Consider the following 17,809-nt stretch of genomic DNA (forward strand, 5'->3'; position numbering starts at 1 on the left):
TATAATGACGACCTTTTAAGTGACATAACCAGGACACTGATGATGAACAAATCCTGACATTGTCAGGGTAAAACTTGGTTGATGCCTTACAAATATAGTCCCGTGAGGCTCAGTTGGTAGAGCAACGCCAGGGTTGTGGGTTCGATTCCCACGGGGGACCAGTACGGAAAAACATTTGTGAAATGTATGCATTCACTACTGTAAATCGCTCTGGATAAGAGCGTCTGCTAAATGTAAATATTGTATACCAAACAAACTTAAGGAAGTGCACTTTAAAATTCTACATAAGATATGTCCATGTAATTCTATGTTGTCCAAATTTGTGGCCATTGATGATATCTGCGTTTTCTGTGAAAAATTTGAAAATCGGACTCACTTATTCTATGAATGTAAATCTGTGATATAATTTTGGGAAAACATTGCAGAATAGTTATTTACCATTTTGAACACCACCCATGTTTTTGACATGAAGGATATAATATGTTACTATTGCAATAATAACAAGACCATTGAAATGATTGTGCATTTTTTTATTCTTGTTGCCAAATACTTTATACACAAACAAAAATTCCAGAATTCTATACCAAAATTACAAATATTTTTGATTGAATTTAATAATCTATCCCTAGTGAATAACAAAAATAACCTGAATCATCATAATGATTTTTTTCCCGAGTGAATACAATTGCACTAGAATTGTTTTTTTATTATTATTATTTATATATATTTTTTTTTTGTATGTATTTAATATTTTCTTGTTTACCTGTGTTGTGTTTTGTTAGACATGTTTGATGTAGCGATGTAAGTTGTTGATTATTTTGTATTATGAATAAAAACAATTTTTAAAATGGTGTTGAACAAAAAATAACACGTATGGGAAACTCGCGTGACTGATCACAACCAGCAACATTGTAGCTAACGTTAGTGACAGAGATAAGGGTTGACAATGCAATAATTCTACAATAATAATTTCGTCGGTGCTTATATTTGTCTTATTACACACATATATACAAGTGTGAATTGTAAATGTGTTTTTTTGCAAATCCAAACTCCCCTTGAGTGGGGACAGGGTGGGTTTAGAAGTTAGACTTTTGAAAATCTTTGGTTCGCTCTCATGTGAGATGAAAGCATCCACATACATAGGTGATGGTGGATCTATTACTCAATACATATTTTAGTTTCTTCACAATACTTTTTGATTTGGAATTTGGCGAGAACAAAAATTATGCGCCGCCCGGGAATCGAACCCGGGTCGAAAGAATGGGAATCTTCCATGATACCATTACACCAGCGGCGCTGATGGTATAGGGGATACAGACAATGATAATAGTAATAAGAGACAGGTAATGCTTTTAGTAATGCAATTATTTGTATTATACATGTATTCGTGTTTAATTCATTATAAAAACTTAGTATAAAAAACTAATAGGAACGAATAAGCCTATTTATCAGATTAAATAGGCCTTCGCTTTTGATTACATAGGCATGTGCTTCAGATGAATTATAGAGGCTAGCTAGCCCAGTTGTTCAATTATTACTATAATCGACAAGATTAGATTCCATATGGGATATCACCTTTTTTTGCATTTAAATTCAAGTGTCATAGTCTTCACATTTTTTGCTTTTGATGTATTCAGAAACCATGTTCATCTTATGGACTTCTTCTAAGCTCATGTAGTTGTTGGATGCAGCTTTCTCTGTATGGCATTTCATATTCTCTGTCTTCTTCTTAGGCAAGATGAATGTATCCTTACTGCAGATATAAACAGCAATATATGATTAAAACGACAGTGCTATGTTGAACTACATTTATAGAGCAAGGGCGTTTTATATTTTAGTAGCCGGGCTGACGAGTGACCCACGTGACTACACCGCGCGCTAAAGCTGGCGTCAACCATACTAGTGTTATAGCACAACGTATGAGCAAATATGGTTAGAGATTTGTCTCATGATGCAATTCAGTGGTAGCCAATAAAGACAGTAGATAATTGCTAGGCGCCCATGCCATGCAGTCAGGTTAACATGGACACTACTCATACATAGAGTTGAAAGGAGTACCACAAAACTAGAATGAGTTCTATTCTAGTTCTATTCATTCTAGTTATATGAGGAGGACGTTGTATCAGTGTTCTGAGCAAGGTTCTCTCACCTAATGAAGGTGGGCTCTGGCTTCAATCGCCTGGCTGTATAGATGCTGAAGATCACTCCAGGGACCAGGAATGCACAACACCATCCCAGACACAGCCAGAATGCATTCTTCATGCAGAGAGAAACAAAAACATAGAGATGAAGAGAGACAGACAGACAGAGATGAGTAACATGCTCAGATTGATTGGAAGAGAAAGACAGAAAAAGAAAGGAAGAGAGGCAGCGGGAGAGAGAGTGAGATCAGATGGCATGGTGTGTTTGGGATATAGTAATAGAGAAAACGCTCACCAATGGATCAACCACATTGAGACAGACTGCTGTATACACATTGTCCAGTGACACAGCAAGCCAATGGCAATCCAGGACCTTATATAAGATCTGTACATGGGAAAATACACTATCAATTATCGAGTAGGTCTAGTCTATTGTTCTCCATAGAGACTAATGTGCATAGAAAAATGATGTAATATATGCTGATGTCCTGTATGTAGGCTACTGTACATATGTACATTGACAGTTATTGTATGGCGATGAAAGGAGCTATGATAACCAATCCATCAAAGCAATATGTTTCTTGTCATGTCACTTATTCAATGTACCCTCTTTAAAACCAAACACATGGGATGTCCTCACGTCTATTGACACCCTAGCAGCATGACATTATGAAACAATATTCCACTGTTTCAAGAATCATGGTATAGGAACAACTGTCCTTTTGACCGTACTATTGCAAACACTTTGGGGAGAGATTATTCTGTAGCGGTATCCAAATGTAATGCTCAGAGGCAGCAACAAGGTGCCTGCCAGTGAAATTGTTTCTGTATGACATTTGTTGTGCTAGTAATAACTGCACAGTCCTGTACATCAACACCATAACAATGATGTACATTTTTAAAACACGACTATAATAAAACAGTGACATGAGCAATTACCTACCCAAAGTACCCATTCTGGTTTACACAGTGTTTCTAAGTGTTATTATTATCTCTGTAATTCTATGGCATATTAGTACAGTACTTACCGCATGACGGACCCAATCTAGGTACCGAAGCAGGGATTGTTCTCCTTTCTCCATGATACACTGAGACACCTGCAGCGAAAAACCTCACCTCAGTCTAGAACCATTATAACTATGACCCCTGAAAAGTTTTGGCAGTGTCATTCATCATAACTTCTAAGAGCAGCTCCACATTTAGCTCTGGTCCAGGGCGTTACATGTGGTAACGTGCCACACACAACATTCTGGACCAGAGCTATTCTACTTTCAACTTTCCTGTATACAATTAATTATAATGTAGTCCTTGACCAAGTGCATAGAGAATAATGGAAAACAATTGAATTTTGGTCTTACATTTCCCACAATGTAAGGAACCTGGTTGTGGAGTGCCACTTCTGTCTGGGTCAAACTTTCCAGAGTTTTGTCTACATTAGCCTAGAGTGAGATGAATTAGTTGTTAAGGGATTGATCACCACACTCAAATAATCACATTAAAACACACACACAGACACACAGACACAACTCAGTGGTTATTTATCTCAAAGGGATCATCATCAGATAGTGACAGTACTCTCTCTACCTTGTAGACTGTGCTGATAGTCTTCAAGGCCCTCACAATTTGGCTCATCTTTGCCTGAGTAGTGAAAACATTCAAATTTGAGGCAATAAAATACTTTGCAATGTTAGGACTGAGCGAGTCTAAATAGTTCTGGAAAAAAATCTATGTGCTTATTTTGAGGTGGAACATTAACACTTATAAATGTTTGTGGTTGGGATGACAATAAGTGTCAAAATAAACTCACTGCATTTGTCTGCTGTTGCTTAACGATGGTGTTCAGATATCTGGTTGTTTCTGCCTCTTTTTTCAAATCTTCCTTAATTCCAGCATTTGCCTGATGTGAAGAAAATAATCATGCATTGCAATTTACATGGTCCATTGTGTTCTGAGGTTTATTTGTTACCTAAACCAAGACATACTTACAGGAACTTCTGACTTCTTATCCAGTTCATCGGCAAATACTCCAAGGTCTGTCTTCACAACTGGTGTGCTTAGCTACAGAGACGATAAATTGATAAATGGACAACATAAATATGGAGCTTTCTGACACACACACACATACACACACACACACACACACACACACACACACACACACACACACACACACACACACACACACACACACACACACACACACACACACACACACACACACACAATTTGCTGCTCCTGTGTATACCATCAGTAATAGCTCATGGTAGTTGATGCTGTCTATCCCACACTGTTTAAAGCTCAGCAGACCCTGTCTGCCATTGTCAGGTAGCAGTTTCAAGCCATCCAGGTTGACTGTCATATTCTGAGCAGTCTCATTTAATCCATCCAAGTACTACAACAAATGAGAGGAGAAACATCCAGGCACATATTAAATAACTGGCACAGACAGTATCATTATTATATGCCATTTGAAAATGTAAATATTCTGTAATCAAAGGTGCAGTAGTAACAGTACCTTAGACACACAGGGTGATTTTTGAACAGAAAACAAATGAAATATGACAAGATGACAAATTGGACAACACCTTGCTGGCATTGAGGAAGTCCTCCAGGTCAAAGTGCTGCTCCATGTGCATGCTGTGGAACAATGACTGTCCACTCTTACAGCCACTGAAACAAAGAGCACAGACAGAGGAATGTATGACCAAACCCAGAAACAGAGGGTACAAAAGCTGTTATCCAGTTTAACGGTCTGAGACAATGTGATTGTGACTGAGCATCATTGTGGAATGCGAGGGGCAGTAGCACATGAAAGGACAGATGCTCATTGAGCAGCAATTGAGAGCTCACTGGTATATTGCTGAGGTGCTGGGCTTAATTTGGTGGGTCTCAGAGTTGGTCTCTTGACTGATATTGGGGCTTTGACTGGTGTTGAGGCTTTGACTGGTGTTGAAGCCTTGACTGCTGTTGAAGCTTTGACTGATGTTGTTTAGGCTGCTGAAAATATTATTCTGCTGGTCTAAGAACTGTGATAGAAATGACAACGGGGGAGAAAATCATTTTAACGAGTTGTGTATGTATTAATTTAAGTTAAATAACTATAAGGTTTTATCTATGCACATATATTTCCCATTAGCTCCATAGGGGCCCTCACTGACCCCAAAGAGCTGTCCATGGGTCCAGCTCCGGCAGCCCAGGGTGTGGGCATTCCCCCCGAAAAACAACACAATAAAGACCAAGAGGATGAAAAGCCCAGAGAACACGAAGCTCGCTACTACAGCTCTGTGGAATGATGACAGAAAACAACACAATTAAAGAAAAACAGTCAATAATGTTAGGAGAAAACCGGTCCATGTCAGAAGAGGACAGGACTGGATCTCATGGCCAGTATTCATAAAACGCCAAAGAGCAGGAGTGCTGATCTAGGATCAAATGAAGCCCACCCTGTCCATGTAATCATATTCATTGTGGTGTTAAAGCAAAAACTGATCCTAGATAAAATGTCCTAATCTGAGATGTTTTAAGAATACCTGTATCTTCTCACAGGTTACATATGCTAAATCAGGTATACTTCACTTACGCTCTATACAGGCCAATTGCTGTGTGTTCCAGTCGAGCATCTTGGTATGTGGAGTAAATCGTAGGGTAGAAGAACACAGGCAGTCCCAGAGAGAGAGCAGCCACCATCAGAACCACTATGACCAGCATCACCATGCAGAGTGTCAATGACACTGCCCACCTGGAGAGCGCGCCAGAGAGCACACTGGCATCAATCCACCTCAGTGTCTTTCAGCAAAAAGTATGTCAACATGTCATTATTTTATAAATGATGGAAAAATATGTGTGACCCTATAGGGGAAGACAAAGGGGACAGATGCATACAGAAGTCTATGGGTAAACGCTATCAAATTTGTTTTGTATGTCTTGAGATACTGTAAGTGACTGAGATAATCAAAATACCGTATCAGTCACATGGAAAAGAGTTTACAATACACTAATATGTGCCTAAGCTACTGACTGCTAAGGGAACCATGCCTGTAATGTGGTAGACAGGTTCATTAGGCTTCTGTATCTGTATGGTATGACACCTTAGTATTAAAGGTCCAATGCAGCTGTTTTTTGTTCTCAATCTCAAATAATTTCTGGGTAACAATTAAGTACGTTATTGCAAATGTTTTTAATTAAAATGGTAAAAAATAAACAAAAATAGCTCCTTAGCAAAAAGCTATATATCTAGTAAGAATTTTGCTAGGACTGTCAGGGAGTGGTCTAAGTGAGGGCCCTAATTGGAGGAGCCGAATGGGAGGAGCCTAATAGAGATATGTAACCTGAAAACAAGCTTTTATTGGCAGAGAGGTTTGAAACTCTCTTTGTTATTTGTCTATTCACTTCCTACCGCCTGGTGATGTCGCCAAGCGGTCCAAATACCCACCCATGCAAAATAAGCTTACATTTCAGGCGGTCTTTTCAAACAGCTCTTACACTAAAACAACATTACCATAATTTCACAATTTCAAAGTATTATTCCAACCTCATAGTGTGGAAATATATATAAAACACAGGAAAAACGTATTTGACGGCTCTGGGCCTTTAACAACAGACTAATCTTGATTAATCGAGAACAAAAATCTTGCGTAATTGGTCAGATGCTCAATTAAATTGTGGGCCCATAGTACGAGGTTAGGAACCGTGGGCGATAGTACGAGGTTAGGAACCGGAACGAAGAGCTCCACCCTTTCTCTTTCAATGTTACAGGCAAGTCTATGGGCCAAATGTCCCTTAACTTTCAGATATTCGAAAGATGCTAACATCACATTGTGATTTGTCCGAATAACCAGCGATAAAAAACCCAAGCACTGGAACTAATGCTGCTGACCTCATGCATCCCGTTGTAACAGGACAAATCTATGGCACAATTTCTGTTTACGTGGTCTGTCCACGAGAGATTAACAACTGACAGCATTGATATGATTTTATGACTCTGGTGATAAATGTTCCATGATAGTCATAGGCTGTATCACAAATGGCACCCTATCCCCTACATAGTGCACAACTTGTGGGCCCTGGTCAAAAGTAGTTTACTATATAGAGAATAGGGTACCATTTGGAACTCAGCAAAATGTTACCTGACAAAGTCGTAGTAATCTACTGGGTCTGCAAAGCGTCTCACAGTGGTTCTACAGTCAGACACAGCCTCAATGAGAGACTCCAGCGAGGGGAACCTATGGCTGGTGTTCAGCAACTCTTCTTGGGTTTCATTCAGCACTGACATGAGAGCTACGTCAACCAGACACAGAGGGCAGCAGGTTCAGAAATAGAGTAGTGACAAGGAGAGAAGGAAAGCGAGAGACAGAGAGAGACAGAGATAGAGAAAGAGAGACAGAGAGAGAGAGAGACAGAGAGAGACACACACAGAGAGAGAGAGAGAGAGAGAGAGATTCTTCACATAGCTCATTCTAATATACACTACATGACCAAAAGTATGTGGACACCTCATTCCAATATCATTGGCATTAATATGGAGTTGGTCCCCCCTTTGCTGCTATAACAGCCTCCACTCTTCTGGGAAGGCTTTCCACGAGATGTTGGAACATTGAGGCAGGGACTTGCTTCCATTCAGCCAAAAGAGCATTAGTGAGGTCGGGCACTGATGTTGGGCGATTAGGCCCGGCTCGAGGTCAGTGTTCCAATTCATCCCAAAGGAGGTCAGGGCTCTGTGCAGGCCAGTCCAGTTCTTCCACACCGATCTCGACAAACCATTTCTGTATGGACCTTGCTTTGTGCACGGGGACATGCTGAAACAGGAAAGGGTCTTCCCCAAACTTCTCCAGACTTCTTGGAAAGGTGGCATCCTATGACGGTGCCACGTTGAAAGTCACTGAGCTCTTTAGTAAGGCCATTCTACTGCCAATGTTTGTCTATGGAGATTGCATGGCTGTGTGCTGACAGCCACACCTGTCAGCCACGGGTGTGGCTGAAATAGCCGAATCCACTAATTTGAAGGGATGTCCACATACTTGTGTATATATAGTATATCTACTACTGTACATTGCATTTTGTTCCACTGTTTATTTATACACCGGATTCTCAACAAAGCTCACTGTAATATATCTAATGACGTGCATATCATTCTTAGTATATATTTTTGGTATATATAGGCATAGATTGTATTAGACTACTGATACAGTGTTATTTGGGTTGTTACATGGATTCGTTCTGACATTCGTGATTTCTTGTTTCTGGTTTTCATTATTATTTGTGTATTTTTCAACATTTTTGCTGCACTGTCAGGAGCTAGTAACACAAGCATTTCACTGCACCTGCTATAACATCTGCTAAACTGTGTACGCAACCAATACACTTTGATTTGAGAGAGAGAGAGGTTTTGATAAATTGCACATTTATGCCTTGCAGCCATTTACTTGGTCATTAGACATAATTAAATATAGCGAATAATAATGAAGAACAAGAAGGCCGTCTTCAAATTCACCTGCTATTGTGGGAGCCACTTGCTCTGAGCACTTTTGTGGAATGGCATGGAAGGTTAGGTTCCCCTAGAAGACAACCGATAAAAACATTATTTCAGTTTGATTTTCTCCAGTCCAATGCAAAAACATATCAAGAATAGTTTTGCAAACATTACCATTCTGGGGTGGTTAAATTAATCCTGTTTGTATGCCCACCTGTTCAATGAGGCCTGCGAGGCTGGATACAGGTGGCATATCATTCAACTTGTCATCCACACTGGGGATCTACAATGACAAACACAGAATAGACACTGTAACATCATTCAGTACCAGACATATTATACAACATACACTGGGAAAATGTTATTTTTTATATCGGTCTCCATCATCTCCTTGGTTTTGACAGACAAGAAAACAACATTGGAGAAAGACACATTGGATGCCCTGTTCAAATGGGCCCTGTTCAAAAACTACTGCACTAAATATTGAAAAGGGTACCATTTTTCATACCAGGTAGTAGTTAGCAACAGTAGTCAGGTTGCTAGGGTTGGGGACGTCACAGGTAGGGCATTTAACCAGACTCTCCACTCGGCTCTGTAGTCCCTGGATGCCGTTCTGCAGGGTTGTGTGATTGGCCTGCAGGTCTGTCCTGGTTGTCTGATACAGCTGCAGGTTCTCAAAGGTTCCAATAGCATCTGTGTCCATACAAACAGACACACAGGCCCATGGGGAAGGAAATGAAAGTCACTGAGATTCAGTCAGATCCCGTACTTTAATAAAACATTAGAAACAATGTCTGATTAAGTACTGGGTGGCAGATACTGATTTTGACTGGTGGCCATAGCCTGTTTTTCGTAAAGTGTCTCAGAGCAGATCTAGGATCAGGTTCCCCCTCTTATTCATTATGATCTAATGATCTAAGGTCCCGTGTGGCTCAGTTGGTCGAGCATGGTGTTTGCAACACCAGGGTTGTGGGTTTGATTCCCACGGGGGACCAGTACGGAGAAAAAATGTATGATATGTATGCATTCACTACTGTAAGTCGCTCTGGACAAGAGAGTCTGCGAAATGATGTAAATGTAAAAAAAAATAAAAAATGATCCTAGATCAGCACACCTACTCAAAGGTGCTTTATGAATACAGACCCTGGTTTTTGTGTCTGTTGAGAAGACAGGACTTTGTTTTGTGTATGTAATCAGATATCTTCTCTGGATGAGAGACAATGAATACCTTTGTCTGACTGTGATCATGGTAGCTAAAGTATGCTAGAGTGCAAGCCAATGGCACTCCCTGGATTGTACTAACTCATCACTACAAAACATCTAACAGGTTTACATATGAACTGAATTTACCAATCAAATCTGTCACAATAGTTGACAAGGTGTATTGCCTTGTCTTAAGTCAGGCGTAAGACAATGCATTTCAGCAAAATATTTAGCATTTGAGTATGATATGAATGTGTGTGTGTATGTCCGTGTGCATCTATGTATGTCCGTGGGCATGTGTGTATACTTTCTTACAGGAATAAATGGTGACAAGAACAAGACAAGCTGTCACACTAATGTCCTGATGGTAGAGTTATGATGATAATGATGACTGAGTGTTGTTCACCTCTACCTTCCTGCTATGGAAACACCTCCAAGCAAGAACTCCAGCAGCAACTACCATCAGGAGCAGGAAAAGTACAGCTGACCTGCTCCCCTGGGCAGAATTTTGTTGCGCTCTAGGTATATTGTCAAGCTCTAGGCCCATCCAACTACCTCATCCCCATACTGTTATTTATTTGATTTATTTTGCTCCTTTGCAGCCCAGTATCTCTACTTGTGCACTCATCTTCTGCACATCTGTCACTCCAGTGTTTAATTGCTATATTGTAATTATTTCGCCACTATGGCCTATTTATTGCCTTACCTCCCTTATCCTACCTCATTTTCACACACTGTATATAGACTTTTTCTATTGTATTATTGACTGTACAGTATGTTTGTTTATTCCATGTGTAACTCTGTGTTGTTGTTTGTGTCTCACTGCTTTGCTTTGTCTTGGCCAGGTCGCAGTTGTAAATGAGAACTTGTTCTCAACTAGCCTACCTGGTTAAATAAAGGTGAAATAAACATTTTAAAACAATATTGTAGCGAAACACACCTTCGATGGAGGCAGATAAGTCTGTGAGATCTTCAATGACATCGGTGTTGAAAGAGGAGATGATTGTTGCACCAATGATGTTGTCAGCATCTGTAAAGTACAGATTGTCCACATACTTACATTTTTTTGAAAGATAGGCAACATTTTATTTATAAAACAGATCAAGTAAGACCCCTACATCAACTAACTACACCTTATCAACTTTATTTACCATTTATTTCCTTTGAGATTTTTGCTTTGGGAATGGAATACTGATCCATAATGACCTTCATTTTCTGTACAGAAAAAAGTAAGCAAAGAGAGTGCATTAGGGCTACAACTGTATATTTCCAAAATGCTAATTCCCAGAATAAACCAACTATCAAAAACGAATTCCAGGAAGACAGAGTGGTATGATGTGTTATGGTTTGCTGGCCAGACCTGTGTAATTGAAGTTAGAGAGTCTTCAATGATCCTGGCGCTGGTCTCTACATGATACAGGCCTGGGTGCATGTTCTCACTGACTCGACTGTTCACGGTGAAAGCCAGGATCAACCCTGTCCTAAACACACATACATAGGAAGAAATCACACGTCACTCAATATCCATCTATAGTCATACAGTGTAATTATATAACTTCATATGTGTGCATGTGTGTGCGTGTGTGTGCCTGTGTGTGTGCATACGTGCGTGTGTATACTTTCTTACAGGAGTAATATGTTGACAAGAACAAGGCAAGCTGCTACACCGATGTCCTGATGGTAGAGGGATGCTAATGATGATGACTGAGTGTTGTTCACCTCTACCTTCCTGCTATGGAAATGCCCCCAGGCAAGAACTCCACCGGCAACTGGCATCACGAGCAGGTAAATTACAGCCAAGAGCAAGCACACTATGTATCCAGCCTCATACCGAACCAGCTGTTGAGAGGAAAGAGGGGAGTTTTGCGGAACAAAACCACCAAGATTACATCATAAGCAACAACCATTTCAAATAGCAAATACTTCATAAAGTTCAGAATGGTGTTATCCATTGACGAAAATCTGATTGAGATAATTATCCCTTAGAGTAAGAGGCAGTAGGTAGCCTAGCGGTTAACCAGTTGGGTGTTCAAATCCCTGAGCTCTGTAGCTGAAACATCTGTCAATGTGCCCTTGAACAAGGCACCTAACCGTAAGTCTCTCTGGATAAGAGTGTCTGCTAAAAAAACATGCATTACATAATGTTACCCCCACTGTAGGAGGAGGAAATCAGTTGCAACGACCAGTAATGTTACCAGTGTGGGACAGAGGTTCTGAAATTATCTGTCGAGCGGATATGATTGTAAAGGCATAGCAGACCATCTTGTCCATGAAGGTATAATATGCAACATTTAAATCAGGAATATGTCTGAAACAGGAAGACATAAGAAAGGCCAGGGAACACCATAGAGACAGACCATAGGAAGCACATACCTGTGGAATATCTAGTTGTTCAGTCTTTAAAGCTGTAGAGATGATATCTGAAAATAGAAACCATACAGGTTTGGTTTTTGTACTAAGCCAAGGGAAAGTAGCAATTTTTTAGGACATCTAGCCATTGTTATATTGTTTCTGTGTCACAATACTTCTTTACTTCTGTCTTCTAAGTAGTATAATTTCAGGGTCAATAAAGGGAAGTAGCAGATGTTAACATCATATGGCTATTCAGTAGGTAGGACAGCTATTAGAATGCTTACAGTAAGTCACTCACAGTGCAACGAACTCGCAGTGTGTTCTAAGAATGTGGGCTTTCAAAAGGTTGCCCCAATTCCCTGTGCAACAGACAGTGTAAAGTTAAGCCTCATCAATGTTGCTTGCTTACCTTCCGGGAAAGGATTTGGCTGTACTGACTCAAGGAAAAGCTTGGCAAAGTTATACAGGGGCTTCAAGCAACCACCATCGCTTTCCACCGGCCAAGTCTGAGTTTGGGTCAAGGAGAGGAAAGGCTGCGTGTCACTGCTGCTGCTGAGGCAGTGGTAAGTGCAGTCTGCAGCACCCAGTAGGGACATGAACACCCACAGCCAACCGCCATGAGAGAGCCTCGGCCCCATGGTTCATCAGGCACTTGATGTCCTGCAGAGAGTCACAGATTCACAAACATATGATGATCATAATAATGATGATGACAGTGACAGTGACAATGTGTTGAATGATTATGATGATAATATTAGCAGCAGCAGTAGTAGTAAAAGTAGTAGTAGAAGTAGTTTGTTTGTTTAAATCAGGATTATGTTTTTAATCAGTTAATGTAATTATTCTAAGCTTTAGTGTTTGTATAGTGGTGCAGCAGTACACAAATCCAATGATATACCAAGACCAAAAAATTGCAATCTTAATTTAGCCTAATAGAATTACCTAACCAAAAGTCACTTATTATCAGTCAATTGGCATAACTGAAATCTAGTATTACCTTCAATTGAATGAAGAGCGAGGTTCCTCCATAAACATGGAAACAGTGCGTTCTCTAAGTTTCTCTGATTGTGTTGTGATTGTGTTCGATGATCTTGACATTAAAACAGCATACCTTCAGTAGGAGGGGTTTGAGAACCAGTTATACAGGGTGTTCTTTGTTTATTACATGAACATGCAACATCTGAGTTGATTCATTGGGCCAATAAATCCATAGCCATTATAATGCAGTATATACAGTACACCCATAGCATGGAATACTACGTGGATTCAGGGGTGGGGAGCCCTATTTGATTGATTGAATTTATTATACTTTTCTTTTTTAAATACATACATAAGGGGCGCTCCAGCCAGTGATGCCTCCACATACAATTTAAGAGAATCATCAAGGATAACACGATATAGCTTGAAAGCTTACTCTTCCTGGGGTCCAGAAAAATTAAGGCAGTTTATACAGTTTTAAAAACATTACAATACATTCACAGATTTCACATCACATTGTGTGCCCTCAGGCCCCTACTCCACCACTACCACATATCTATGGTACAAAATCCATGTGTATGTGTGTGTATTGTGCGTATGTTATTGTGTGTGTGTATGCATGTGTCTGTGCCTATGTTTGTGTTGCTTCACAGTCCCTGCTGTTCCATAAGGTGTATTTTTATCTGTTTTTTAAATCTAATTTTACTGCTTGCAACAGTTACTTGATGTGGAATAGAGTTCCATGTTGATGCAAAGAGTCAATATTTGCAGTGTTGACACTTCTTTTTCAAGACTTTTGCAATCCACCCTGGCATGCTGTCAATTAACTTCTGGGCCACATCCTGACTGATGACAGCCCATTCTTGCATAATCAATGCTTGGAGTTTGTCAGAATTTGTGGGTTTTTGTTTGTCCACCACCCTCTTGAGGATTGACCACAAGTTCTCAATGGGATTAAGGTCTGGGGAGTGTCATGGCCATGGACCCAAAATATCAATGTTTTGTTCCCCGAGCCACTTAGTTATCACTTTTGCCTTATGGCAAGGTGCTCCATCATGCTGGAAAAGGCATTGTTCATCACCAAACTGTTCCTGGATGGTTGGGAGAAGTTGCTCTCGGAGGATGTGTTGGTACCATTCTTTATTCATGGCTGTGTTCTTAGGCAAAATTGTGAGTGAGCCCACTCCCTTGGCTGAGAAGCAACCCCACACATGAATGGTCTCAGGATGCTTTACTATTGGCATGACACAGGACTGATGGTAGTGCTCACCTTGTCTTCTCCGGACAAGCTTTTTTCAGGATGCCCCAAACAATCGGAAAGGGGATTCATCAGAGAAAAGGACTTTACCCCAGTCCTCAGCAGTCCAATCCCTGTACCTTTTGCATAATATCAGTCTGTCCCTCATGTTTTGCCTGGAGAGAAGGGGCTTCTTTGCTGCCCTTCTTGACACCAGGCCATCCTCCAAAAGTCTTTGCCTCACTGTGCGTGCAGATGCACTCACACCTGCCTGCTGCCATTCCTGAGCAAGCTCTGTACTGGTGGTGCCCCGATCCCGCAGCTGAATCAACTTTAGGAGACGGTCCTGGCGCTTGCTGGACTTTATTGGGCGCCCTGAAGCCTTCTTCAGAACAATTGAACCGCTCTCCTTGAAGTTCTTGCTGATCCGATAAATGGTTGATTTAGGTGCAATCTTACTGGCAGCAATATCCTTGCCTGTGAAGCCCTTTTTGTGCAAACCAATGATGATGGCACGTGTTTCCTTGCAGGTAACCATGATTGACAGAGGAAGAACAATGATTCCAAGCACCACTACTGTAGAACTTACAGTGAAATGCTTACTTACAGGCTCTAACCAACAGTGCAAAAAAGGTATTAGGTTAACAATAGGTAAGTAAAGAAATAAAAACAACCGTAAAAAGACAGTGAAAAATAACAGTAGAGAGGCTATATACAGTAGCGAGGCTATAACAGTAGCGAGGCCACATACAGGCACCGGTTAGTCGGGCTGATTGAGGTAGTATGTACATGTAGATATGGTTAAAGTGACTATGCATATATGATGAACAGAAAGTAGCGGTAGCGTAAAAGAGTGGTTAGCGGGTGGTGGGTGGTGGGTGGCGGGTGGCGGGACGCAATGCAGATAGCCCGGTTAGCCAATGTGCGGGGGCACTGGTTGGTCGGGTAAATTGAGGTAGTATGTACATGAATGTATAGTTAAAGTGACTATGCATATATTATAAACAGAGAGTATCAGCAGTGTAAAAGAGGGGTTGGGGGGGGGGGGTTATAGTCCGGGTAGCCATTTGATTACCTGTTCAGGAGTCTTATGGCTTGGGGGTAAAAACTGTTGAGAAGCCTTTTTGTCCTAGACTTGACACTCTGGTACCACTTGCCATGCGGTAGTAGAGATAACAGTCTATGACTGGGTTGGCTGGGGTCTTTGACAATTCTTCCCATCTTAGCTACTATTGTATCAATATGTTTTCACCATGACAATTTACAATCCGGGGTTACTCCAAACAGTTTAGTCACCTCAACTTGTTCAATTTCCACATTATTTATTACAAGATTTAGTTGAGGTTTAGGGTTTAGTGAATGATTTGTCCTAAATACAATGCTTTTAGTTTTAGAAATATTTAGGACTAAGTTATTCCTTGCCAACCACTCTGAAACTAACTGCAGCTCTTTGTTAAGTGCTGCAGTTATTTCAGTCACTGTAGTAGCTGATGTGTATAGTGTTGACTCGTCCGCATACATAGACACACTGGCTTTACTTCCTGGAGTGATTGATGCACGTCGGATGAATCGTGTGGTGAATGAAGAAAAAGTAAAGAGTCTATCTGTTCTTCTGTTTTTTGAGATGGAGTCTCTCCCTACTCAAGCGCAGTTGGGTTATATTAACTACAGAGTCAGAGCATTTATCCCAAGATAAATGTTTCAAGTGTTTTCAGAAGGGAGAAGCCGAGATGTCCAAGTTGTGGAAAAGATCACATGTGTTATAAAAGTGATGAAAATGTGACATGTTGCAATTGTGATGGGAACCATGAAGCCAAGTCTTTCGAATGCCCCACAAGGGTGAAAGAGAATGAGGTGGCCAAAGTCAGGGCTATCCAGAGCAGCTGTTAAAAGGGTTGAGGGTTTGAATGGTGCACTTGAAGTGTCCATGGTGGTGGATTTTAAGTTCCTCTGTGTTTATATCACCGACAAACTGAAATGGTCCACGCACACAGACAGTGTGGTGAAGAAGGCGCAACAGCGCCTCTTCAACCTCAGGAGGCTGAAGAAATTTGTCTTGTCACCGAACACCCTCACTAACTTTTACAGGTGCACAATTGAGTGCATCCTGTTGGGCTGTATCAATTGCCTGTTACGGCAATTGCACCGCACACAACTGCACGGCTCTCCAGAGGGTGGTGCAATCTGCACAACGCATCACCGGGGGCAAACTACCTGCCCTCCAGGACACCTACAACACCCGATGTCACAAGAAGGCCAAAAAGATCATCAAGGACATCAACCACCCGAGCCACTGCCTGTTCACCCCGCTTCCATCCAGAAGGCGAGGTCAGTACAGGTGCATCAAAGCTGGGACAGAGATTGAAAAACAGCTTCTCTCTCAAGGCCATCAGATTGTTAAACAGCCACCACTAGCACAGAGAGACGGACATTGGCCGCTTTAATAAATGGTACACTAGTCACTTTAATAATGCCACTTTAAGAATGTTTACATATCTTGCATTACTCATCTCATATGTATTTAATGTATACTGCATCCTTCACTGTAACGCCCTGGCCATAGAGAGGGGTTTTGTTCTTTATTTTGGTTAGGCCAGGGTGTTACATTGGGTGGGCGTTCTATGTTCATTTTGCTATGTTTTTGTATTTCTTTGTTTTGGGCCGTGTGTGTGTGTGTGTGTGTGTGGCTCCCAATCAGGCACAGCTGTAGTTCGTTGTTGCTGATTGGGAGTCACACATAAGGAGCCTGTTTTGCCTTTGGGTTTTGTGGGGGGATTGTTTCTGTTTAGTGTCTTGCACCTGACAGTACTGTTTGGCTGTCAGTTTTCTTGTTTTTGTTGTATAGTGTTCTTATGGTTATTAAAATTCAAGATGAACACTAACTCCGCTGCACCTTGGTCTACTCTTTCCACAGACAGCCGTTACATTCACTATCTATTCTTTACTATCTATTGTATCTTGACCGATCTGTCACTGCTCATCCATATATTATATAGTTATATATTCTTATCCCATTCCTTTACTAGATTGTGTGTATTAGGTTTGTTGTGGAATATTACCTGTTAGATACTGCTGCGCTGTCGGATCTAGAAGCGCAAGCATTTCGCTACACTCACAATAACATCTGCTAACCATGTGTATGTGACCAATACATTTTTTTTGATTTGATAGGCCTTCACTGCAGGATGCAGGATCCTGACATTTTAAAGGTTAGGGAGGTGGACTTTTGACCTTTATAGCTAGAGTGATACATGGCACTGCCAAGGTGGAGAGAAAGTCCAGGAAAATAGAAATCATTGTGGAAGTGGCGGAGTGGTTCCTGGGGCTGAAAGATTTCTCGGCAAAGGAGTTACATGGAATATTGTCACAAGCTGTACCACCCTCAGGTCCTAGAGCCTGAGAAGGTAGATGTGGAGAATTGAAAGAAGG

The 17,809-nt window shown here is 41.0% G+C and overlaps 1 protein-coding gene and 1 non-coding gene across 3 annotated transcripts; both read right to left on the reverse strand.

The window, feature by feature from the left end:
* Positions 1 to 515: 515 nt before the first annotated feature.
* Positions 516 to 13,249, reverse strand: LOC115200366 (prominin-2). 2 transcript variants are annotated; one of them, XM_029763377.1, is made up of 24 exons: positions 13,163 to 13,249; positions 12,575 to 12,825; positions 12,187 to 12,233; positions 11,441 to 11,652; positions 11,174 to 11,294; positions 10,965 to 11,028; positions 10,754 to 10,843; positions 9,119 to 9,303; positions 8,825 to 8,893; positions 8,632 to 8,695; positions 7,268 to 7,418; positions 5,722 to 5,880; positions 5,300 to 5,423; positions 4,992 to 5,167; positions 4,727 to 4,811; positions 4,387 to 4,533; positions 4,128 to 4,199; positions 3,949 to 4,038; positions 3,726 to 3,779; positions 3,500 to 3,580; positions 3,170 to 3,238; positions 2,437 to 2,526; positions 2,150 to 2,256; positions 516 to 1,753 (listed from the first exon to the last, which is right to left on the reverse strand). In XM_029763377.1, the coding sequence occupies exons 2-24, from the start codon at positions 12,801 to 12,803 to the stop codon at positions 1,594 to 1,596; spliced, it is 2,646 nt and encodes an 881-aa protein (XP_029619237.1). In that variant the 5' UTR covers positions 12,804 to 12,825; positions 13,163 to 13,249; the 3' UTR covers positions 516 to 1,593. The 2 variants fall into 2 exon arrangements, with proteins under 2 accessions (XP_029619237.1, XP_029619238.1); XM_029763378.1 differs by lacking the exons at positions 4,992 to 5,167; positions 5,300 to 5,423.
* Positions 1,227 to 1,297, reverse strand: trnag-ccc (transfer RNA glycine (anticodon CCC)). Its single transcript has one exon. It is a non-coding gene; the product is annotated as a tRNA-Gly (tRNA).
* Positions 13,250 to 17,809: the final 4,560 nt, after the last annotated feature.

The sequence above is a fragment of the Salmo trutta genome, chromosome 9 (genome assembly GCF_901001165.1).
Source record: "Salmo trutta chromosome 9, fSalTru1.1, whole genome shotgun sequence".
Taxonomy (NCBI): domain Eukaryota; kingdom Metazoa; phylum Chordata; class Actinopteri; order Salmoniformes; family Salmonidae; genus Salmo; species Salmo trutta.

What these genes read in the sequence shown, in the direction of transcription:
- LOC115200366 (XM_029763377.1), bottom strand. Translation starts at nt 12,803, where the DNA reads ATGGGGCCGAGGCTCTCTCATGGCGGTTGGCTGTGGGTGTTCATGTCC. An exon ending in ACTTCCTCAATGCCAGCAAG is followed by an intron (nt 4,534 to 4,726) that starts GTGTTGTCCAAT and finishes CATTTGTTGTAG; the next exon opens with TACTTGGATGGATTAAATGA. An exon ending in CCAGAGCCCACCTTCATTAG is followed by an intron (nt 1,754 to 2,149) that starts GTGAGAGAACCT and finishes TTATATCTGCAG; the next exon opens with TAAGGATACATTCATCTTGC.